General features: G+C 45.3%; 1 protein-coding gene across 1 annotated transcript; it reads left to right on the top strand.

Moving 5' to 3' along the window:
* Positions 1-22,419: 22,419 nt before the first annotated feature.
* Positions 22,420-24,114, top strand: LOC134601718 (tigger transposable element-derived protein 1-like). Its single transcript, XM_063446226.1, has 2 exons — positions 22,420-23,406; positions 23,569-24,114. Exons 1-2 carry the CDS (start codon positions 22,420-22,422, stop codon positions 24,112-24,114), a joined length of 1,533 nt encoding a protein of 510 aa, XP_063302296.1.
* Positions 24,115-24,769: the final 655 nt, after the last annotated feature.

Here is a 24,769-nt window from a genome sequence, read left to right as displayed (position 1 = left end):
TAGCAACTATAAATAAATGAAAAGTGTGTATAGAATTGTATACCAGCCTGGATTTGTTCCCCAGATAAATGTCTAATGTGTTAGCGTGCACATTGCGCCATAAATAAAGGTTGTAGAGGAGCGTCTTGTAGTCATGGAGACGTCCTCACCATGCGCATGCGTAAAGAGATGAATAGCTCTCAGAGGGACCTAGAGGCATATAATGTGTGTAAGAGATGTATAAGCAGTGTATAATGCTGCGTGAAACATAGATGCATATGGAACGGGTGATGAATCTAGTGGATTGACAAATATGGCATGGTGAAGATATGTGAATATAACGAGGAGAGAGATAAAGGAAGAAAGGAGGAGGAGTGTGGGATCCTGACAGTGTGCAGAAATGGACAGTGTAAAACATGAGAGACGGACAAACTACACTATATGTGATAGTGACACTTCATATAATGACACCAAATCGTGTGTGTGGACAAAGTGGGGGAAAGGGAAAGAGAAACGAAAGCCTAGATAGAGAATGATGGTGTGTGAACAAAGTGGTGGGTGGATGTGAATATGTACAAAGTGTGGAGGTTCAGAGAAATAAGATGGGGAACAGATATATAAATGCAACGTATAACATACAGGTGCAGGCAATGGTAAATGTATATACATATGTACAAAAATCATATATAAAGGGCCAGAGAAGCCAGATATGGGAAGAATGTATAAAGATAGCGTATATCATATGGGTATAGACAATGATTGATATCTGACTATGTATACCATAAGGGTGAGCATAAGTATAAAGAACTAGTGGATAATTATTTTTCCTAAGACTAGATGAGAGAGACAGCATTTAGCGATTGTCCAAAAAAGAGTGGAAGGATATATATTCGTTGAGGCCTCTAGGGTGCACTGTGTCAAGCGTCTTTATCCAGTACGTTTCTCGTTGGAGCAGACTTTTGGAGCGATCACCACCTCTGGACAGTGGGGGGATATGGTCGATGGCGATGAACTTCAAAGTCGGGAGTCGATGGTTAGCTTCTAAAAAATGTTTAGCCACCGGTTTCTCCGTTTTGCCGTCCCTAAAGGCGGTCATAATGCCTGAGCGGTGTCCCCGCATTCTGTCTCGTAGTGTAAGGTCTGTCTTCCCCACATGGTAGATGGCAATGGCAATCATTAGTCACCAGAGGTGTGGAAGCAGGTTGGATCGACGAACAGACCGCCACATTCCTTATAGATCCACATCCCAACGTCCCGGTGTTATACACCTTGCCTAAGGTCCACAAAGACCTCAACAACCCTCCCGGACGACCCATTGTGTCCGCCAGACGTGGCCTTTTTTGAACCACTGGCGAAGTTCATTGACCACCACTGCAAAACACCCTCCTTACTCATACCAACATGCCTTAAGAACACACAAGATCTCCTCACCCACCTCGGACAAATCTCTCTTCCGGAAGGACCCATTACTGTCATGCCTTAACTATGGTATCCTCTTACTTCCTGGTTCCACGGAGCCTAGCCACACCCCTTTATGACACGGTCTGCCTATTTAATCTGACTGCACCAGCTGATCAGGGCTGGATTATTGAACTACGTTCCTTACTCACAACCCGGCTACAACTTCGTTGTGAAAGCCTCTGCTACCAGACCGGACTGAAAGACTCTGCAAAGTTCCCTTCACCTCTCCTCATCCACGACTAAAGATTAAACACTCTTCATACGCCTCTGAGGAGATCTCGGGAAATCAGTGTTCTATGTGCCGGAAGCTAAGTAAAACCAATGTGATAAGAGTTGCATCTAAAAGCTGTTATTACCTGTCTCCAAAAGTCCTTCGGTAAAAACAATCCCGTTACAGCTAACTTCAACTCATACTTCATATCAGTTATCTGCATCTGTCTTGCTTCAGTTAAAGTATGGAACAGCTATTGTAATTACTTATCACCTAAACCGTTAACTCTACTAAGAGACTCCTTATTGATTCAGTGTCTGCAATTTACTATCGTTTACTCCTTAAAGCTACAGTGCCTGTAATTGTGGACTTCAGTTATCGTTTACTACTTAAAGCTACAGTGCCTGTAACTGTGGACTTCAGTTATCATTTACTACTTAAAGCTACAGTGCCTGTAATTGTGGACTTCAGTTATCGTTTACTACTTAAAGCTACAGTACCTGTAAATTGGAATTAAAGTCTTTACCTTTTACTTTCTTTAATAAATATTCAAACTATACGAAATCTGCAGTTGTGTTCCTTCATAACAAATGTTTAGACGTGACAGAATAATCCAGCCATTGTAATGGATCCAGCAGATTTCGATTCTACTATAACTACGCTGAATCAAAGAGTTAATGCACTAGCCCAAAGTGTGCAAGACCTGCAAGTTACTAACGAAAGACTTCTCACTTATATCAGAGATTTACAAACTCATACTCCTCATACTACTCTGCACTCGGCTAGTGATCCTGCTGTGTGTAACCCTGAAAAGTTCTATGGAGATCGTTCAAAATACAGGGAGTTCCTCAACTCTTGCAAACTTTTAATTGCTTTGAAACCTAGATCCTATCCTACAGAAAGAACTAAAGTTTGTTCGGTTATTTCCTTTATAAGAGGTGAACCTATGTCATGGGCTCATTCCTTTCTGGAAAACGATGACCCCATTTTAAATTCACTAGATGAATTTTTTGAAGCCATGTCTCTTCTCTATGAAGATCCTAACAAACAAGCTACAGCTGATTTAACAATCAGAACACTACAGCAAAGAAATAGACCCGTTGAAGATTACATTGCTGAATTCAAAAGATGGGCTATAGAAACGCAATGGAATGACATCACATTGCGCAACCAGTTTCGAATTGGTTTATCGGAAGCTGTAAAAGATGAATTATCTAGAACAGAACTCCCTACTAATTTGAACGCTCTAATTCGCCTATCAATCAGCATTGACAGAAGATTAAGAGAAAGAAAGGCCGAAAAAGCCCTTTCACATTCAAAAGACCGCAAACCTTTCACTCCCTCAAAAGCTCCAGATAAGAATTCCATACCAAGTGAACCTATGGAAATAGGGGCTCCAAAGCCTCCTGACAACCCATCTGAACCAATCGAACCTATGGAAATAGGGATAATAAGAAGTCCCCTCACTCCTGAAGAGAAAAATCGAAGACGTATGTTAAACCTCTGCATGTATTGTGCCTCTCAAGTTCATTTAGTCTCTGATTGTCCTTCATTAAAACGGATAAAAGGCAGAAGGCAGTCTCATGCCTCTTCCATCCTAAGTGTACTTCCCTCTACAGCAAATACTCAAATGTCCCCTATCGTTCTTGTATTACAGTGGGACAATAAAAGAATCATAACCAAGGCTGTTATCGATTCCGGTGCAAATGGAGTATTCATCGACTCAGCCTTTGTAACAAAGAATAAAATTCCTTGTGTTCGTAAAAGAACTTCTGCACCTGTTAAAGTGATTGACGGGTCCCTCATCTCATCGGGACCAATACTTCATGAATCCGTCCCTCTAAAAGTAACCATCAATCATACTCATACGGAAAGTCTTATATTTGATGTTATCTCATCACCATTTTTTCCTATTATATTAGGGATCAACTGGTTAAGGAACCACAACCCTCAAATCTCATGGTTTCCTTTCTCTCTCACCTTTAACTCACATTATTGTAAAGAAACATGTTTACAGCAAATTCCAATTCTTCAGTCTACGAAAGAACCAGCTAAAACCTCATGTTGTTCTGACACCGAACTGGAGTCTCTTCCTCCTACAGTCATTGGTGAATTAAAGAGAAAGTTTACAACAGCTCCTATCCTTCAACTTCCAAATCCTTCATATCCTTATGTCCTTGAAACGGATGCTTCGGAATTTGCAATTGGAGCTGTCCTTTCTCAACACAAAACTCCTCAAGAACCTCCTTTGCCTAAAGTCATTGGAATCTTATCTTCTCTTATTGACGACATTAAAGGTCTCAGTGAAGATGCTCTTGAACTTCCTAAATCAATGAAATTATCCAAGAAAAACGGTCTCTACTATTTTAAAGACCGGATTTATGTACCTCCCTCTTTCAGAATTAAAGTACTTGAATTTATTCATGATTCTCCTCTGGCAGGTCATCCAGGTATGAAAAGGACCCTTGAATTGTCTAAAAGATACTGTTGGTGGCCTCGTCAAGACCAAACTATCGAATCTTATGTCAAATCTTGTTCTGTATGCCAAAGATCCAATCAATTGTCCTTGTTGAAGCCTCATCATCCTGACCCTTTCCAAAGAAATGTCACTACTTCTCCTGATCCCATATTGGTCCAGGGTGAAGAAGAATACGAAATTCAAAGTATACTGGATTCAAGGATCCATCGTGGCTCCTTACAATACCTCATCAGATGGTAAGGATATGGAATTGATGAAGATACATGGGAAAACTCCTCTGTCGTTCATGCTGACAACTTGGTTTCCAAATTTCACAAGCGTTACCCTTCTAAACCTAGTCAATAGCACCCAGAGGTTGCTCATTAAAGAGGGGGTACTGTCATGCCTTAACTATGGTATCCTCTTACTTCCTGGTTCCACGGAGCCTAGCCACACCCCTTTATGACACGGTCTGCCTATTTAATCTGACTGCACCAGCTGATCAGGGCTGGATTATTGAACTACGTTCCTTACTCACAACCCGGCTACAACTTCGTTGTGAAAGCCTCTGCTACCAGACCGGACTGAAAGACTCTGCAAAGTTCCCTTCACCTCTCCTCATCCACGACTAAAGATTAAACACTCTTCATACGCCTCTGAGGAGATCTCGGGAAATCAGTGTTCTATGTGCCGGAAGCTAAGTAAAACCAATGTGATAAGAGTTGCATCTAAAAGCTGTTATTACCTGTCTCCAAAAGTCCTTCGGTAAAAACAATCCCGTTACAGCTAACTTCAACTCATACTTCATATCAGTTATCTGCATCTGTCTTGCTTCAGTTAAAGTATGGAACAGCTATTGTAATTACTTATCACCTAAACCGTTAACTCTACTAAGAGACTCCTTATTGATTCAGTGTCTGCAATTTACTATCGTTTACTCCTTAAAGCTACAGTGCCTGTAATTGTGGACTTCAGTTATCGTTTACTACTTAAAGCTACAGTGCCTGTAACTGTGGACTTCAGTTATCATTTACTACTTAAAGCTACAGTGCCTGTAATTGTGGACTTCAGTTATCGTTTACTACTTAAAGCTACAGTACCTGTAAATTGGAATTAAAGTCTTTACCTTTTACTTTCTTTAATAAATATTCAAACTATACGAAATCTGCAGTTGTGTTCCTTCATAACAAATGTTTAGACGTGACAATTACCCTCGCTACTGTAGACGTTAAAAACCTCTACACCATAATACCCCATTCTGAGGGGTTAGAGGCTATGAGACAAATCTTGATCCATTTAGATCAATATCAGGGACCCCCCATCGAGTATCTCTTGGAATGTCTAGAATTTACTCTGACTAACAATTATTTTCGTTTTGAGAAGCATTTTTATGTTCAACAAACAGGCACAGCCATGGGATCGGCCATAGCGCCCAACTATGCCAATAGCTATATGTATGCTTATGAGCAAGAACATATTTTATCAAACTATCAGTCCAACATCATATGTTATTTTAGATATGTGGACGACATTCTGATATTGTGGTCAGGCTCCCCTGTATCGTTTGACGGGATGATCCAGGATCTAAACAATATAGACTCTCCTGTACGTCTGAGTCACTGCAGTGACACTAACAGGATACAATTTCTTGATGTAGAGCTATATCGAACACAGAACTCTATAGGATACACCTTATACAAAAAGACGTCCGATCGTAATACAGTGCTACACGCCACTAGCTTCCATCCAGGTGCGCTTAAAAGATCTCTCCCGATCTCCCAGTTCCTTAGGGTACTACGGAACAATTCAGATCCAGACAACATCAAAGACCAGATGGATACCATGCAGCAATCTTTTTTACAGAGGGGATACTCGCCCCACATACTCAAACGATCATTACAGAGAGCCACTGAGATCTTTCATCAATCTCTGCCTAAAACCTCCACATCTCCACAAAATCCAGCAACCATCACATTACCATTCTTGTATCATACAGCAAGCGATCGGATCGCGAAGGTGATTCGAAACAGATGGGACCTATTGGCCGCAGACCCTACACTGCACCCTACATTCTCTCATCCTCCCCGGATTGCTTTCAGACGGAACCGCAACCTGAGGGACATCTTGGTAAAAAGCGACTATACCAACCAATACGAGACCAAAAAAGGATACACGAAAATGGGGTGCTTTAAATGCACTAATTGTGTTACATGCGGACACATGCTCACAGGTCCATCATTCGCCCATCCACACTCGGGAAAACGATACCTCATCAGACACCACATCACTTGCCTCACGGATCACGTGGTCTACCTTATCTCATGCCCCTGCGGTCTCTACTATGTGGGGAAGACAGACCTTACACTACGAGACAGAATGCGGGGACACCGCTCAGGCATTATGACCGCCTTTAGGGACGGCAAAACGGAGAAACCGGTGGCTAAACATTTTTTAGAAGCTAACCATCGACTCCCGACTTTGAAGTTCATCGCCATCGACCATATCCCCCCACTGTCCAGAGGTGGTGATCGCTCCAAAAGTCTGCTCCAACGAGAAACGTACTGGATAAAGACGCTTGACACAGTGCACCCTAGAGGCCTCAACGAATATATATCCTTCCACTCTTTTTTGGACAATCGCTAAATGCTGTCTCTCTCATCTAGTCTTAGGAAAAATAATTATCCACTAGTTCTTTATACTTATGCTCACCCTTATGGTATACATAGTCAGATATCAATCATTGTCTATACCCATATGATATACGCTATCTTTATACATTCTTCCCATATCTGGTTTCTCTGGCCCTTTATATATGATTTTTGTACATATGTATATACATTTACCATTGCCTGCACCTGTATGTTATACGTTGCATTTATATATCTGTTCCCCATCTTATTTCTCTGAACCTCCACACTTTGTACATATTCACATCCACCCACCACTTTGTTCACACACCATCATTCTCTATCTAGGCTTTCGTTTCTCTTTCCCTTTCCCCCACTTTGTCCACACACACGATTTGGTGTCATTATATGAAGTGTCACTATCACATATAGTGTAGTTTGTCCGTCTCTCATGTTTTACACTGTCCATTTCTGCACACTGTCAGGATCCCACACTCCTCCTCCTTTCTTCCTTTATCTCTCTCCTCGTTATATTCACATATCTTCACCATGCCATATTTGTCAATCCACTAGATTCATCACCCGTTCCATATGCATCTATGTTTCACGCAGCATTATACACTGCTTATACATCTCTTACACACATTATATGCCTCTAGGTCCCTCTGAGAGCTATTCATCTCTTTACGCATGCGCATGGTGAGGACGTCTCCATGACTACAAGACGCTCCTCTACAACCTTTATTTATGGCGCAATGTGCACGCTAACACATTAGACATTTATCTGGGGAACAAATCCAGGCTGGTATACAATTCTATACACACTTTTCATTTATTTATAGTTGCTAGATCGTCTTCCTTGATTTTAAACATTTTCGTATTTCATACTGTCACGCATGCGCACGCAACGGCTGTTGCCATAGATACATGACGCCCATTCTCAATCCTCATTGGATACACACGATTGACGTCATCACTTTGCGACGCATGCTATGTCAATCACTACACAAGCGGTTACACATGGTGGTGGGGCATCACGGTCACACTGGGGTAAGTAATTTCCTGTTAATTACTGTGGTTATATAAAGACACTATTTTAAATTTGATGTCATCTTGATAAAGACCTGCGGGTCGAAACGTCGATCTTCACATACAGATAAAGTTTTTTTTCAAACAAGCCCTTTGGAGTGCTCTGAATCATTGTTCTCTGTATACTTACGCTCTGCAGCACCAAGGCATTTTTTGAGGATAATCACTTAAGGTAGAGTGCCAGATTTCGAATTTGTTTATATATATATATATATATACCGGCACTCCAGAAAAAAAAAGAGGTTAATTCATCTTTATTCTTACAGTTCCAGTCAACGTTTTAGCTCTTGTCCTGATGAAAACTCTGTGCTTACCAGTCAAAACTGTTGGTCATTCACAGAACAGAACTGAAATCTGAAAATACAAAATATGATTAGTATCAAGCTATCATAAGCAGCATACGCAATTAACCACAAAAATGGATCAATATGCAACATACCTGAATAGCCCAAAACGCATCTCACTCGCAGACCCCACACCGGGAGGGTGGGAGGGAATAATACTCGCCTACGTGTCTTTAATAAAATCATGACTTTACGTCATGTTATTAGTCAAATCTGGGAATTTTATTAAAGACACAGAGGCTCATATTATGCAAGTTCAAAGCTGTGCCACCACTTGAGATGCGATGTGCTCAATTGGTCTGAAATAGAAGTCCCTGAAGGTCGACTCTCGAGACCAGTCCGCTGCGCGCATGATGTCCTCCAGACGGCAACCTACTGTAGATGCCTTCGAGGCCATAGCACCCCGTACAGAATGAGGCGTAAAGATACACGTGTCTATACCCGCTACGGATAAAAGCCAACGAATCCAACGCGCCAGCGTCGGTGTCGAAACCGGCTCATGAAGTGCCTTAAAGGAAATGAAAAGAGGATGTCGATCAGACGAACGAAACGTCCGTGTAGCATCCAGGTAAGCCTTCAGACAATAACTAGAGAGATTCCACTTATGATGATGGGTCAAAAGAATTGGCACCACCTCGCTAGTGGAAAGGCACCTTAATGGACACTCCAGGGGTGTCCTGGGGCTTAACCCCTTCAGGTCAAAAGGAAAAAAAATGATAATACTCAAAGAGGCTGGAGTGAACCAGACTAGCTGAGTATAGTCCTGGAGAGAAAATCGATAAATAAATAAATAGATAAATGAATAAATGAATAAATAAATAAATGTAATTAATAGTACCGTGGATACCGTGTAATCTGGATAGGATAAGTAGATTAAACCAAAACACAGTGATATCTAGCCCTAATGGCTCACCTCCATATATTTCCAAAGATACCTAATATCCTATTCACTCAAACAATCACGACTGGATACTGACTTTAATCGGCAATTTAGCATGGTCAAGTCCAGTGGATTAGAGTGTAAACCATAGGTAAATGTCAGATAGCTGACCCAGGTATTCAAGAGAGGTCACTAAAGAGTCTGTCATATGGGTGAATGCCGAGTGGCTATTGGTTGATGCCAGTACAAACAGAGCCTAAAATGCTACGGCTGTGGGTAGCTGGTTAAATCAAAAAACGCCCAGATTCGGCATTAGGGATAGCATGCAACTGCACCTATAACTTGTTGCTATTACACTATAGTGCTAACCTATACATGGTTATCATAGCTAAAAAGAAGATGAGTTCAGCATGCTTGAAAAAATTCTTCCCATAACCCCCAGAGGAACTCCCTCGGTAGACTCCAATATATAATAGTGTCCCAACAGAAAAAGGAGGTGAAAGAAATAATTAGAGTGCCTCCATGTGCAGAACCATACTTAGAATGTTGGTTGCCTGCACATGGTGATAGATAGCTTAAGGTGAAAAAAAAATGTGTATGTGAGAAAAGAGCCCAAAGAGCCCGACGCGCGTTTCGGTGCTTTCTTAGATGCACCTTCGTCAGGGGCTGGGTTTTTTTTCACCTTAAGCTATCTATCACCATGTGCAGGCAACCAACATTCTAAGTATGGTTCTGCACATGGAGGCACTCTAATTATTTCTTTCACCTCCTTTTTCTGTTGGGACACTATTATATATTGGAGTCTACCGAGGGAGTTCCTCTGGGGGTTATGGGAAGAATTTTTTCAAGCATGCTGAACTCATCTTCTTTTTAGCTATGATAACCATGTATAGGTTAGCACTATAGTGTAATAGCAACAAGTTATAGGTGCAGTTGCATGCTATCCCTAATGCCGAATCTGGGCGTTTTTTGATTTAACCAGCTACCCACAGCCGTAGCATTTTAGGCTCTGTTTGTACTGGCATCAACCAATAGCCACTCGGCATTCACCCATATGACAGACTCTTTAGTGACCTCTCTTGAATACCTGGGTCAGCTATCTGACATTTACCTATGGTTTACACTCTAATCCACTGGACTTGACCATGCTAAATTGCCGATTAAAGTCAGTATCCAGTCGTGATTGTTTGAGTGAATAGGATATTAGGTATCTTTGGAAATATATGGAGGTGAGCCATTAGGGCTAGATATCACTGTGTTTTGGTTTAATCTACTTATCCTATCCAGATTACACGGTATCCACGGTACTATTAATTAAATGTATTTATTTATTTATTCATTTATCCATTTAAGCCTTCAGACAATCCACCGGACAGAGTGCCGGGCATCCCGAGAATCTGGGATACACGAAGGATTTGGATGCCGACTTAGTCCTCCTAGATATGTTGAAAGTAACACCTTCAGGAGTAAACACAATGGCACCCCAGTCAAGGGCCCTGACATCGGAGACCCTCTTACAAGAGATCAAACAAAGCAGCATAACCAGCTTGGAGGATAACTGCTTAAGAGTCAATTCTTGGTTAGCCGACAGGAACTGTAACATAATGTTGACGTCCCAAAAGGCCGGAAAACGCGACCAAGGCGGACGGGCGAGGCGAATACCCTTAAGAAGGCGGCATACAAAAGGATGCCTGCCGACGGGTAAACCTTCCAAACCGCCGTGTCCGGCAGAGATAGCCGAGCGGAAAAGATTGATAGTTCTGTACGCTTTGCCCGAATCGGATAGCAACGTGAGGAACTCCAGCATCAAATGGAGAGGGGCAGATATGGGATCCATTGCCCGTTCCATGCACCAACCAGGCCAAGACTTCCATGCAGCACGGTAAGCTGATCGTGTGCCTGGAGCCCAGGCGTTATCGGGGAGCAAGAGAGTTGTCTGTGGAACGTCAGGGACAACCCAGCGTCCCCTGAAAGGAACCACGCTACTAGGGGCAACTGACGTCGTAATACCAATTCGTGCGAGTTCCCATCCGGATCCAGAAGGAGGTCCTGGAAGTTCGGTAACAGACGTGGGAAGTCTATTGACAACTCCATCAGTCGAGGGAACCACGGACGGGATCTCCACAGGGGGGTGATCAGAGCCAGACAACAGTCGTGACGAACCAGTTTCGAGATTGTGCGAGCAATCATGTTGAATGGAGGAAAAGCATACAGGCGGCCCGGCGGCCATTCCTGAAGAAAGGCATCCGTCGCCACTGCCGCTGGGTCCGGTCTCCAACTGTAGAACTTCGGTAACTGAGTGTTCAGGCGAGAGGCGAACAGGTCCATCTCGAATCGCCCCCACAAACTGGCTAGGCTTCGGAAGACCGAGGCGTGCAAGCGCCAGTCTCCCGAGTCTCTTAAATGTCTGGAATTCCAATCCGCACCCGAATTGTCCAGACCCGGAATATGTTCCGCCGTCACCGAAACGTTGTTGAAAAGGCAGAACTGCCAAAAATCTTTTGCCAAGAGAGCCAACATCCTGGATTTGGTGCCACCCAGGTGATTTATGTAGCGGACTGCCGATACGTTGTCCAACTTGAGGAGAACGCAACAGTTCGCCCGTCCAGGGGTAAGGCTGCGAATCGCAAAAGCCCCTGCCAGGAGTTCTAGGCAGTTGATGTGCAACGACTTCTCTGTGTCGGACCATCTGCCTCCTGTGGAAACGTTGCCACAACGAGCACCCCAGCCGTGCAAGCTGGCATCTGATTCTATGACCACATCCGGAATGGAACCGAAAATCGCCCTTCCGTTCCAGGCTTCCATGTGTGCCAGCCACCATACCAGCTCGTCCCTGGATATCTCGTCCAAACATATCCGTCATTCGTATGAGTGGCCCGAACGTAGGTGCGACCCCCTTGAGCCGCTGGAGGGCCCGGTAATGCAATGGGCCTGGGAATATCGCCTGAATGGAGGACGCCAGCAGACCGATGATCCTCGCTAACTGCCATACCGATAAGTCTGAAGCTCGAAGAGCTCGCCGAAGCTCCTTCTGGATGGCCTTCATCTTGGATTCCGGCAAGTACAGGAATTGCCGTATGGAATCCACCTGGAAACCCAAAAACTCTATCGACTGGGCGGGGGTCCGGACCGACTTGTCCCAGTTGATCAGAAAACCTAGGTTCTGCAAAAGGTTGATTGTCCAGTCCAAATGCAGCCTCAGGCATTCCATCGATTGGGACATGATCAAGATGTCATCCAGGTAAATGATCAGGCGAACCCCCCGGGTACGGAGGTACGCCACCACCGGCTTCATTATCTTGGTGAAACACCAAGGGGCCGAGGAGAGACCGAACGGCAGGCAGGTAAAACGCCAACGCCGTCCGTGCCAGGTAAAGTGTAAGTAGTCCCTGGACTCCACCGCGATTGGAACCGTGAAGTACGCGTCCTTCAGGTCCAACTTGGCCATCCAATCTGACTGACGCAGAAGATCTCTGAGACAATGAATGCCTTCCATCTGAAAATGTTGGTAGCGTAGGAACGTGTTGAGAGGGTGGAGATTTATCACCGGGCGGACCCCGCCCCCTTTCTTGGGCACTAGGAAGAGATTGCTCGTAAAGCCTGGGGCGGCGAACGGCAATTCTTCGATGGCGCCTTTCGAGAACATCTCCTCGACTTCCGCGGAGATCATCGCGACCTGCTCCGGTGGGAGAGACAATTCCCTGGGGGCAGAAATTTGAACAGGAAGGGAAACAAACTCTAGTTGATAACCCTTTACGCATTGCAGAACCCAAGCATCTGAGGTTATATCTGCCCACCTTAGGTAGAATAAAGCCAGCCTCCCCGCCACCCGAACATGATCGAGAGGGGAAGAAAGGGTACTCACCGTAAGGGCGTCTGCCCGAAGTCCCACCACGGGGGTATCTGGAGCCCCACAATCTCCCTCTTGCCGGAAAGAAGGGAGGCGTTTTCGGATCTTGGAATCCTCGGGAGGGAAAAAAGGAACCTCTGGTGGCACGGAACAAGCCTCGGAAACCACGGCCGGGTGGACGGTTCCTGCTACGCCCGGCCCCTCCGAAAACCTTGGGCGCGAACACGCGCTTCATATTTGCCTGCGCCTTGTCAATTGCCGTAAAGGTCTTGACATAAGATCCCATGACCTTCACGAAGGATGTGCCGAACAACATCCCCTCATCGGCTGAATCAGGCTCCGCCATGGTCATAGCGGCCAATTTAGGGTCTATTTTTAAGAGAATCGCCTTGCGTCTCTCGGAAGACATAGCCGTGTTAGCGTTCCCTAGAAGGCAGCCCGCTGGACCCACCCGATGGCCACATCGACATCCAAAACAGAGTCCCCAGTTCTAGCGGCGTCAAGAAGCTCGTACAGCTTCGACAGGGGGCCCAGCGTATCTAGGATTTTGTCTTGGCATCCTTTCAGGGAGTGATCAAGACCCTTCTTAGGCTTCCAGCCAGACTTATTTAGAAATTGGGCAATTTGGGGGTCAACGTCTGGGGTCTTACAGGCAGCGCCAGGGAGGGAAGGCCGTGGGCACTCGGCGCGCAACTTATTACGGCCTTCTTTGGATAGAGGTGTGCGTATCCGTTTAGCCACATACTGGGCGATATGGTCCGGAGGGACCCATTCAGCAGACCGCAGGTGACGGAGGTCGTCCGGGTCGAACAGGGGGTTACCCTGTGGGTCTAAAAGCGCTTTATTATCCCCAGCGGGGCCTGGCACCTTCCCTCGGGGGTTGGCAGAGGACCTAGAAGGGGTGACACCCGTAGGGGGTAGGTCCTCGCCTGACTCGCCCTCAACAAAGGAGTCGTACTCCATAATATCGGAATCATCTTCCACACTCCGGTCGGTATCCGACCCATTATCCAGGGCTCTAGCCCGTTTCCACAATCTAGCCTTTTTAGCCCGGCCAGGGGCTCTTGTGCACGTGGGAGGCGCGCTATCTGTGACCGCCAGAGGCGTGTCAGTCATGGCAGGCAAAACCTGCATCGAGGAGTAGGAGCCGATATGTCGAGACTTTGCCTTCGCCTTACGGGCACCCGGCACAGTCTGGGCAGGGGAAGGGGACCCCACACCCAGGGGGGCAGGGGTAGCCATGGAAGGCAAAAACACAGAGTGTAGTGACTTGGAAAAAGAGGATGAAACAGCCCCCATTGCTGAGGCAATAGCCTTTTGAAGGGAGGAAGCCGTAGTGGCCTCTAACAAGGCTTGGAACTCCTGAGAGGCCATAGCACCCTCAGGGTTATCAATTGGGAAATCCCCAAAGGGATCAGTAGGCCCATCCTCCCTATCCTGCATAATGGCAGTAGTCACCAGAGAAAAAACGGGGCACTAAGTGGAATTATAAAAGGAGCACTAAATAAATGGGTTGAGGAACCCAGCAAGAAAAGCAACACAAATATGACCTGATCGTTGGTGTAGCAAGGGGACCTGGAGGAAAACAGTGACCGACCGCACGGCAGAACAGTGAGTGATGCGAGTGATCGCCCAAAATGGCCGCCGCACGTGTCAGAGTGCGCTCGTGGACAGGCTCCCGGCAGGGGAAGGGGCGCGTGCACCTACCCGTGCGGGCAGCCCGCGAGAAGGAAACAAGCACACCCAGCCGCGGGCGCAAGGAGAAAGGACCGCCGCGGCAGAGGGAAGCGCTGGGAAGCGCACAGCATAAACAGGGTCGGGAGGGAGGGGAAAAGAGCCCGCGGTCGCGGGCAAAGTCCCAGGGGAACACCCAAGCACACCAACGATGTAGGTTACAACAAAATACCAAGTACAAATAATAAGTAGAATAAGAACAGCAAAAGGCATTAAGCAAAAACAGTAACCACACGTAAATATCACAAATAAAATGCAATGAGTAAGAGAGCTCAAGCAAGACACTTAGCTGTCTGAGGTAGCAGCAAAGAAAGAGGGGGATTGTGGGAGACACAGGCCTTATATAGTCACTTCCTCTGTTATGTTATTGGTTGCCTGTGTACCTATACAGTTTTTTCCTTTCAGTTTGATAATATTTATATTCCTCTATCTTTGCTGCTGAGGAAATAAAGAAAGAGTTATGCATAATATGAGCCTACGTGTCTTTAATAAAATCCTGGAGTGCTGGTATTTCTTTCATTATTTATACTTTATGTGACCAGAGCACCAGGTATTTATTTTAACCCCTTAAGGACTGAGCCAAATGTACACGTTGTGAACAAAACGTAAACAAAAACTTGAATTTGTATGTCCGTTCAGGCATAATTCGCCTCTTTCATATTATGTGCACCCACACTTATTATAAATCATTTTATTCAGGGGAAACAGGGTTTTCATTTAACATCAAAGATTTAGATATGAAACATAAATTAATATGAATAAAATATTAAAAATGGGAGAAAATAAGAATTTTTAAAAACATTCTAGTTCTACATGACATTTTAACTGTCAATGTCATAATACTGTTTGCTTTTACTGCAATAAAATACACATATTTGTATTCATCAAAGTCTCACGTGTAAAACAGTACCCCCTATGTACAGGTTTTATGGTGTTTTGGGAAGTTACAGGTTCAAATATAGCAAATATAGGCAAGTGAGGCATGGGGGACAGCCTACAGATTAGGCAAGTAATGCATAGGGGGGGCAGCCTATAGATTAGGCAAGTGAGGCATGGGGGGGGGCAGCTTATAGATTAGGCAAGTGAGGCATGGGGGCAGTTTATAGATTAGGGAAGTGTCTGCAAGGAGCAGGAAGGGTCTGCAATGAGCAGAAAGGGACAAAAGGAGCAGAAAGAATCAGAAGGAGCTCAAAGGTAAAGTAGAAGAAGGAGCAGAAAGGGACCCCAAGGAGCACAAAGCTAAAGTAGGAGAAGGAGCAGAAAGGGTCTGCAAGGAGCAGAAAGGAATCAGAATGAGAAAGGAGCAGATGGGCGCAAAATAAGCAGAAAGGAGCAGGAAGGTGAAGGAGCCAAATATAGAAGACAGTGTTAATGTGTTCACTTTTATTTACTAAGTGTCAGGAAGCACAGAGTGCCGCTGGGTAGGGGTGTTGCTGATTGACTAGAGCGGTCAGCTGGCACTCTAAGCCAATCAGTAGCTCCCTATTCATAAAAAAGTTAAAAAAAACGTTGGAACCAGGAACTAGCGATTGGCTTAGAGCGTCAACTGTCAACTCTAGCCAATCAGCGGCACCCATGCCTGACGTCAATCTGCACTTCCTGGCACTCCGTTTCAGATGACGAATACCACTGAGCGAACTGGAGCTGGAGGAAGCATTTGGGGTTAAACGATTTGAGAGCAAATTAACCCCTTAAAGGAAAGAGAGCACCCAGGGGCTTCCTGGCATCATAGCATTTTCATTTAGATGAAGTTATTATGGTGACCAGAATGTTCCTTTAATTTTCTTAAAGGAACACTAAAGTGTCAGGAATACAAACATGTATTCCTGACACCATAGTTGTGAAAACGCTATTCACCCTGGCTTTATGTGATAATGACAATGCTCCTCCCCTTCATGACACGGTCAAAAAGGGGCCAAGCATAGATGTCATTACAATTAGATTGCATTTCTGCAGTGACATTCACTTGAACACAGCCACAAAGGGAGTGGGGCCACAAGAAAAAAACTAGAGATGATGGGGGATTTAGGATTTAGTAATCATAATGGCTTTAAAGTGTGTTGGGAGTAGTGTAAGGATGATTTATACGTAAACTTATGGTTGGTGTTCAGAAAAAGGAAATTGCACCCAGGGCCGGATTAACATAGGGGCTGATGGAGCTGCAGCTCCAGGCCCAGGCCCATGGAATAGGCCCATTTAAAAAAAAATATATACTTTTTTTTTTTTTACACACTACTCTTAGGTTTGCCATCTGACTGGTATTTTAAGGCAGAGCCTGTATTTGAGGCTGCCTGGCCGTGATGGTATTGCTTTAAAACCGGCAATACAAATGCAAATATTTTTCTCAGTATAAACGGAGATTACTCTGCAATACCAGCACTGGCCAGTAGCGGTCACTGTGTATGGAGAGAGGCAGGGATAGGAAGTTACAGCATATCCCTCCCTGCCTCCCTCTCTCTACTCAGAGACCCTCTGTTGGTCCCCTTCCCTTGTAGTCCCATTCTCCTTACCCGACTGGTGTCTGCCCCCCCTCCTCCGCCCGTATCCCCCCACCTTCCCCTCCGCTTGTTTTAATACCTCTGGGCCCCGAGGGGGCCAACCTAGGATGTGTGTCCAGGGTTCACCGGGGTTTGACCAAGCTTGAGAACCCCTGGGTATAGCAGGGTAGGGGCAAATATGAGTCCAGTTCGCCGATGGCATCAGTGTCCCATGTCTGTGGGCCGCTGGAGTTCCCTGGGAGATATGTCCCCCGCCACCACCCAGGGCGGTAATAGATAAGAGCCATGCCCGAGTCCCCCCGCCCAAACAAACCTCGCCCTCCCGCTGTAGCTTCCTGCCCATCTGGGTGTGACGGGCTGGCATTATGAGTCATGGGTTTAGGGTCTGTAGTGGCAGAGCATCTGTGAAGGCTAGAGCCCATTATAGCTGGGCCTGGGTTGAAGGAGCGCTACCTCATGCAGCATCCATGTTGGGGTCCCCAGGGGGAGTGTGGGCTAAGCGTGCAGGTGCAATGCAATGTACATACCCCCACTGGCGGCTCCGCTGCTGAGTCCAGGGCATCAGTGTCAGGCAGGGTAGGGTGTCAGAGTCCGGAGGACTGACCCTCTGCAAGTTGGGGGCCCCAAAGTCCTCGGGTGGGCTGATCTGGGGGATCCGGTCCCCCTCTCCTTGGGGGCCCTCTGGTACCGGGGTCTGTAGGTTGTTGTGGCGGTCCCATCAGAATCCAGTTGGAGATTGCCACTGTCTAGGGCTCGAAGGAACCCAGGTACATCGTTCGGCCATCGTAGCGTGTGCCAGGCGTTGTCTTTACGTGCCTGCAAGCTGAACTGGTAGCCCCATTTGTATGGGATCCATCTGTCTTGAAGCAAGCGGGTGAGAGGTCGTGAAATAGAGACACCTGTGCATCCATGAAAGTAATGGCCTGCGGCCTGGCTGCTCGCATGATGGCCTCTTTCAGGTGGAAGGATAGCAGGCAGCATACAATGTCCCTGGGCAGACCATCATTCCTTTGTGGTCGGAGGGCTCTATGGGCCCTTTCAATGTTGTATGTGTCAGGTGCATTCTCCCCCAGTATTTATGTGAAGAGTCGGGTCAGTATGGCCACGAGGTCTTCCCCTACCTGTTCGGTCATGTTATTACGGCGTCCGCGGTTATCCCGGTCTTCAACCTGTCTTCTCAGGTCCAGGAGGACCGCACCCTGCCGTGAAGTGGCGTTATCTGTTGCTTGGGAGTGTTGGGAGGCCTGTATGCAGTCTGCCTCCAGGTCTGTAACCCGTTGCTCCAGCGCAGTAATATCCCTCCGCACCTCCTGTATCTCCTCCCTGATGGCTGAGCGCATTTCTTTCACCATGGCTGTCTTGTCAGCCTTAGTCAGCATGTTGGAGGCTATTGTTGCCAGCTCCGCCGAAATCTGTGATAGGGAATCTGTATGCATAGATCCCGCCGTGGATTCAGCTGTGCTACTGGCGCCCGGACAGTCCGGCGCCATCTTGTCCGCCAGCCGCATGGATTTGAAGCCGTCGGGGGTGGACAGATATCCGTCCATGGGACCTGCCTGACGCCTTGGGGAGGTTGTCCCCGGGGGTCCAGGGGTCATCTGGCGCCTTGTTTTCCCCATTTCTGGCTGCAAGAGAGCCTTGTGTGTGTGCGGCTTACTCCATGTCCGTTCGGCCACGCCCCCCAAAATACACATATTTTTAGTCAGAAATGTCTCACGAATACAACAGTATCCCCCCATGTACAGGTTTTATGGGTTTTTGGAAACTTACAGGTGTAAAATATAGGGCTTTCTCCTTTTCTATGTTTGCACATTAAAATGTGCCAGATTGGTTTCCTGGGCCTATGTTGCCTTTGAGACCGTATGGCAGCCCAGGACTGAAAATGAACTCCATCATGGCATACCATTTGTAAAAGTAGACAACCTATGGTATTCAAAATGGGGGTATGTCCAGTCTTTTTTAGTAGCCACTTAGTAACAAATGCAGGCCAAAGTTAGCATTCATATTAGTTTTTTTTTTTTAATTTTTCACAAATAAACTGCCCTTTCACTGATGATATCGTAAGTAAAATACATTTTACTACTCTAAAACACTCATATTTATGTAGGATAATGACTCACAAGAACAACAGTACCCCTCTTGTACAGGTTTTATGGTGTTTTGGAAAGTTACAGAGTTAAATATAAGATTAGCCCATTTCTGTTTTTGCTAATTTGCCAGATTGGCTATGATGCCTTTGAGATGGTATTGCAGCCAAGAAATGAAAATTAACCTCACCATGCCATATGATGTTTTGGAAAGTTACAGGGTCAATATAGGGCTTGCCCATTTCAGTTTGCAAGATTGTTTTGCTGGGCCTCTGTTGCATTTTGCGACCATATGGTAGCCCAGGAATTAACCCCATCATGGCATACCATTTGCAAATGTAAACAACCCAGGGTGTTCAAAATGGGGTATGTCCAGTCTTTTTTAGTAGCCACTTAGTCACAAACCCTGGCCAAAGTTAGCATTCATAATTTATTTATTTTTTTTGCATTTTTCACAGAACACTGCATTTTCATTGATGGTACCATAAATTTTATGGTTTGAAACACTCATATTTGTATTCAGCAAAGTCTCCCAAATAAAACAGTACCCCCCGCGTAAATGTTTTATGGTGTTTTGGTAAGTTACAAGGTTAAATATATGGCGTGCCAATAAAATTTTCTTGACTGTCTGCCTGGGTTGTCAAGTACGTACCTAAAATTATAATTTATAAAATCAAATTATTATGTAAAATTAATTGTTAAATATAAAATTTATATAATCTATATAATACATACACACACATATATATATATATATATATATATATATATATAAAATGTGTGTGTATATGTATATACACATACATACATATACACACACACATTTTTATTTCATATATATGTAAAATATATTATAAAAAAATTAAAGCATTTTATAATATATTATACATATATAATACATATGTATAATTTCATTATAAGTGTATTTTAATATATATTTAAGGCTGGGCCTGTAGTTGTGGGAGGGGTTTGGATCCCCTTTAACCCCTTAAGGACACATGACATGTGTGACATGTCATTATTCCCTTTTATTCCAGAAGTTTGGTCCTTAAGGGGTTAAAAGGGCTGCCAATCCTCTCCTTTATGTTGTTGGTCTGGCGAGTTGAAGGGGTTACTTCCAGTCAAGTCGCCATTTTGCTGTCTCTTACCTGTTTTCCTTAGTGGTTCTGGCTCCTGTTACTGTCCTACTGACCTGGCGGCTCACCAAACGCTACAAGCCCGCTGCCTCCCCCGGCTTGCTCAGAGACCGATTCTCAGTGTGGCTCGTTTTTAAACCGTAAGTCAGACCCTTACCGTAAGGCCCAGGTCGCACTCGTTCAGCGTCATCACGGTTTGGGTCTATTCCATTTTCTTATTCATTCGTATTTTTGTAGGCGTTTCTGCACTATTCGTACAATTAGTTCACTTCTATGGGTACGGGTTTTGGTTCTTTCAACCACACAAACACAAGCATCGTTCGGCTACTTTCAAGCGCACGAACGCAAGCATCGTTCGGCTCCTTTCACTATGTTCACACGCTTAATAGTTCACCATGATTCATATGAACCTTTCCAGTAATTTTATTGTGAAACATGCGAACGATTAGGTAAAGGCATGGACTGTTCGCATGATTCTTCCCCATTGACAGGTGTTACTAATTCCTCTCTTACACCAATTAAGACGAATTGTATGTATACCTGTCACTTTGTGTTCATGGTGCCCGCTACTGGTTAAAAATTATATTATGGGTCTACAAATATTGGTATATGATTATTGCTATTTTTAGATCGCTTATTTATGGTATATCATCCTGCCAGTGAGCTGACATTTTTTTTTTTTTTTCAATCTTTCTTTTATTGAGGCATGAGTCATGGGTACAGAATAAAGAAAGGGAAACGTATGGGTGATAATACAGGGATAACATAGCATTGATATTGTTGTTGTACCTTTCCAGAATAGTGATGCCTCATTTATTTTTTTCTCTCATGAAGTAAACAAAAACTTATTATAAACAGGCCTAAGTTCCCTAACATGTCATGTACAGTGGAACCTCGGTTAACGAACGCCTCAGTAAACAAAAAATTCAGTTTATGAATGAAAATTCCAAGAAAAAAAATGCCTCGGTTTACGAAACAAGTGTCCCAGTTTATAGCTCCACCCCCTGCATACTGAAGTGTGGGTAGCACGTGAGTGTGTAGTGTGGAGGTGTTGGAGAGGTTTTGGAGCCATTTGCAGCAAGTTGTTGATCCTTTTGGAGCCATTTGCAGCAAGTTGTGGAGCCATTTGCAGCAGGTTTTGGAACCTTTTTGGTGCATCTCAAGAAGTGGAAAGGTAGGGAGCTGAGCTTAGTTGTTTGCATGCCTTTTACTGTGTGTTCTGCATTCTGGGGGTGATTTCCATGCCAGCTCATGTGCTCTGCATGCCTGTTACTGTGTGTTTTGCATTGTGGGGTTGCTTTTCATGCCAGCTCATTTGCTGTGCATGCCTGTTACAGCTCATCTGCTGTGCATGGCTTTTACTGTGGTTTCCATGCCAGCTCATGTGCTGTGCATGCCTGTTACAGCTCATCTGCTGTGCTTGCCTTTTACTGTTGTTTCCATGCCAGCTCATGTGCTGTGCATGCCTGTTACAGCTCATCTGCTGTGCATGGCTTTTACTGTGGTTTCCATGCCAGCTCATGTGCTGTGCATGCCTGTTACAGCTCATCTGCTGTGCATGCCTTTTACTGTTGTTTCCATGCCAGCTCATGTGCTGTGCATGCCTGTTACAGCTCATGTGCTGTGAATGCCTGTTACAGCTCATGTGCTGTGAATGCCTGTTACAGCTCATGTGCTTTGAATGCCTGTTACAGCTCATCTGCTGTGCATGCCTGTTACAGCTCATCTGCTGTGCATGCCTTTTAGTGTGGTTTCCATGCCAGCTCATGTGCTGTGCATGCCTGTTACAGCTCATGTGCTGTGCATGCCTTTTACTGTGGTTTCCATGCCAGCTCATGTGCTGTGCATGCTTGTTACAGCTCATGTGCTGTGCATGCCTTTTACTGTGGTTTCCATGCCAGCTCATGTGCTGTGCATGCATTTTACTGTGTGTTTTGCATTGTGGGGTTGTTTTCCATGCCAGCTCATGTGGGTGTAAAGCATTGTTTATTTTTTTTGCATACTTAGGGACGGTGGTGTCATGGCACCCAAGAAAGCAGCGGAAGCTGGGAAGAGGAAGAAGGAGATGATTCTGCTTGAGGACAAGAAGGAAATCATCAGGAAGCATGAAGGAGGAATGCGATTGACTGACCTTGCCAAAGAGTATGGAAGGAGTGCATCCACAATCGGTACAATCCTAAAAATGAAAGAGAAGATTACTGGGAGAGATGCAGCCAAGGGAGTCACCAGGGTCTCCAAGCAACGGCCACCTGTTCTGGAGGAGGTCGAGAAGTTGCTCCTGCTCTGGATTGAACAGAAGCAGCGTGCAGGGGACTCAGTGACCAAGGCGATCGTCTGTGAAAAAGCCAAGGCCTTGCACGATGACCTCCTCAAACAACAGCCAGGAACGTCAGCAGATGCAGAAGGCTTCAAGGCCAGCAGGGGGTGGTTCGAAAGGTTCAAGACCAGATCTGGCATCCACAGTGTGGTCAGGCATGGAGAGGCTGCAAGTCCCGATGTTGCTGCAGCTGAGGAATTTGCTACGGAGTTCCTGGAGGTCATAGTGTCAGAGGGCTACCTTCCTCAGCAGGTCTTCAACTGCGACGAGACTGGACTCTTCTGGAAGAGGATGCCAAAGCGTACCTTCATCACAGAAGAGGAGACCTCATTGCCTGGCCACAAGCCGATGAAGGACCGTCTTACCCTCCTGTTCTGCGCCAACGCCAGTGGGGACCTTAAGATCAAGCCCCTACTTGTCTACCATTCAGAGAACCCACGGGCCTTCAAGAAACACAAGGTGAACAAGGAGCAGTTGAGTGTTTTGTGGCAGTCTAACCCAAAGGCTTGGGTCACACGCCTCTTGTTTGTGAAGTGGGTCAATGCGGTTTTTGGTCCTGCTGTGAAGAAGTACCTTGTGGACAATAACCTGCCACTCAAGGCCATGCTGCTCAAGGACAATGCTCCTGCCCATCCTCCAGGTCTCGAGGAAGACTTGTTGGAGGACTTTAATTTCATCAAGGTCATGTTCCTTCTGCCTAACACCACCCCACTACTCCAGCCAATGGACCAGCAGGTCATCTCCAATTTTAAAAAACTCTACACAAGGGAGCTTTTCCGGCGATGCTTTGAGATGACAGATCGCTCAAGCCTCACCCTCCATGAATTTTGGAGAGAGCATTTTGACATTGTGAGCTGTCTGCAGATTATCACCATTGCCTGGGCCGGGGTCAGCCAGACAAACCTAAATTCTGCTTGGCGCAACCTGTGGCCAGACTGTGTTGTAAAACCTGCCCCCAGTGCTTCTGCACCTGCACTAGAGTCAACAGTGTTGGAGGAAAGTGTTTCCTTGGGGAGGACTATGGGCCTGGAGGTGACTGAGGAGGATGTCTACGAGCTGGTGGAGGAACACGACCATGACCTAACCACCAAGGAGCTGGTGGAATTGCAGAAGGAGTCGATGGAGGAGCAGATCGCATTTGAGGAGGAGGAGGAAATTAGTGAGGAACAGCTCTCTTCCACAGAACTCAAGGAGGCATGCCAAATGTGGGTAAACCTACAGACTTTTGTACAGCAGCACCACCCAGATAAGGCTCTAGCCCACAGACTTGTGAGCAGTTTTGACACAGACATCATGTCCCCTTTCCGAGGGATGCTTAAAAGGCGCCAGAGGCAGCAGACAATGGAAAGGTTCCTACAAAACCAGCCTAGACATGAAGAAGAACCTGCTTGTGTTAGTGCTGCCCAATTGCCCTCGTCCTCCACATCTTCCAAAAAGGGTTGAAATTGATTTGCAATTTTCCATGTTTTCCCTGTTGACGTGTGATTTATGTACAGTTGAAGTGTACTGTACCATGTTACCAACAGTCTGCCATGTTTTAAAAGTTGATGTGTGATGTTTTAAAACATAAAGTTGGATGTTTGAAATGTTATTGCTTGATTAATCATGTCCCTGTACAGTATTTATGCCTTTAAAGTGCACTTTACAAAGAGTTTTGAAAAGATAAAATACTTTATTTGACTTTTTTCTCACCTCCGGAACGCATTAATTGGTTTTCAATGCATTCCTATGGGAAACCGTGTTTCGGTTTACGAATTTTTCGCAATACGAAACGTCCCAGAGAACGCATTAAATTCGTAAACCGAGGTCCCACTGTATGTATCCAGTTTCGAATAAGGAGACTTAATTTGCATATCATATACAAGCTTAAAATATAAGGTTTAAGTTCCCTAACATGTCACAGATATAATAAGCTGGGTGACAAGGTGAGGAGGGCATGCGTACGTGCAAGTTTACATATGTGATCCTTGTGTGCAGATTATTAACAGGCCTAAACTCCCAACTTGTCACAGAAATAAGGGGTTAATTGACAAGATGATCCGGACATGTATGTATTCAGTTTCGATTATGGAGGCTTAATTTGCATATCATACACAGG

This window comes from Pelobates fuscus, chromosome 3 (genome assembly GCF_036172605.1).
Source record: "Pelobates fuscus isolate aPelFus1 chromosome 3, aPelFus1.pri, whole genome shotgun sequence".
Classification (NCBI taxonomy): Eukaryota; Metazoa; Chordata; class Amphibia; order Anura; family Pelobatidae; genus Pelobates; species Pelobates fuscus.
The sequence above is the reverse complement of the archived record's forward strand: the minus strand, read 5'-3'. Positions and strand labels throughout refer to the sequence as shown.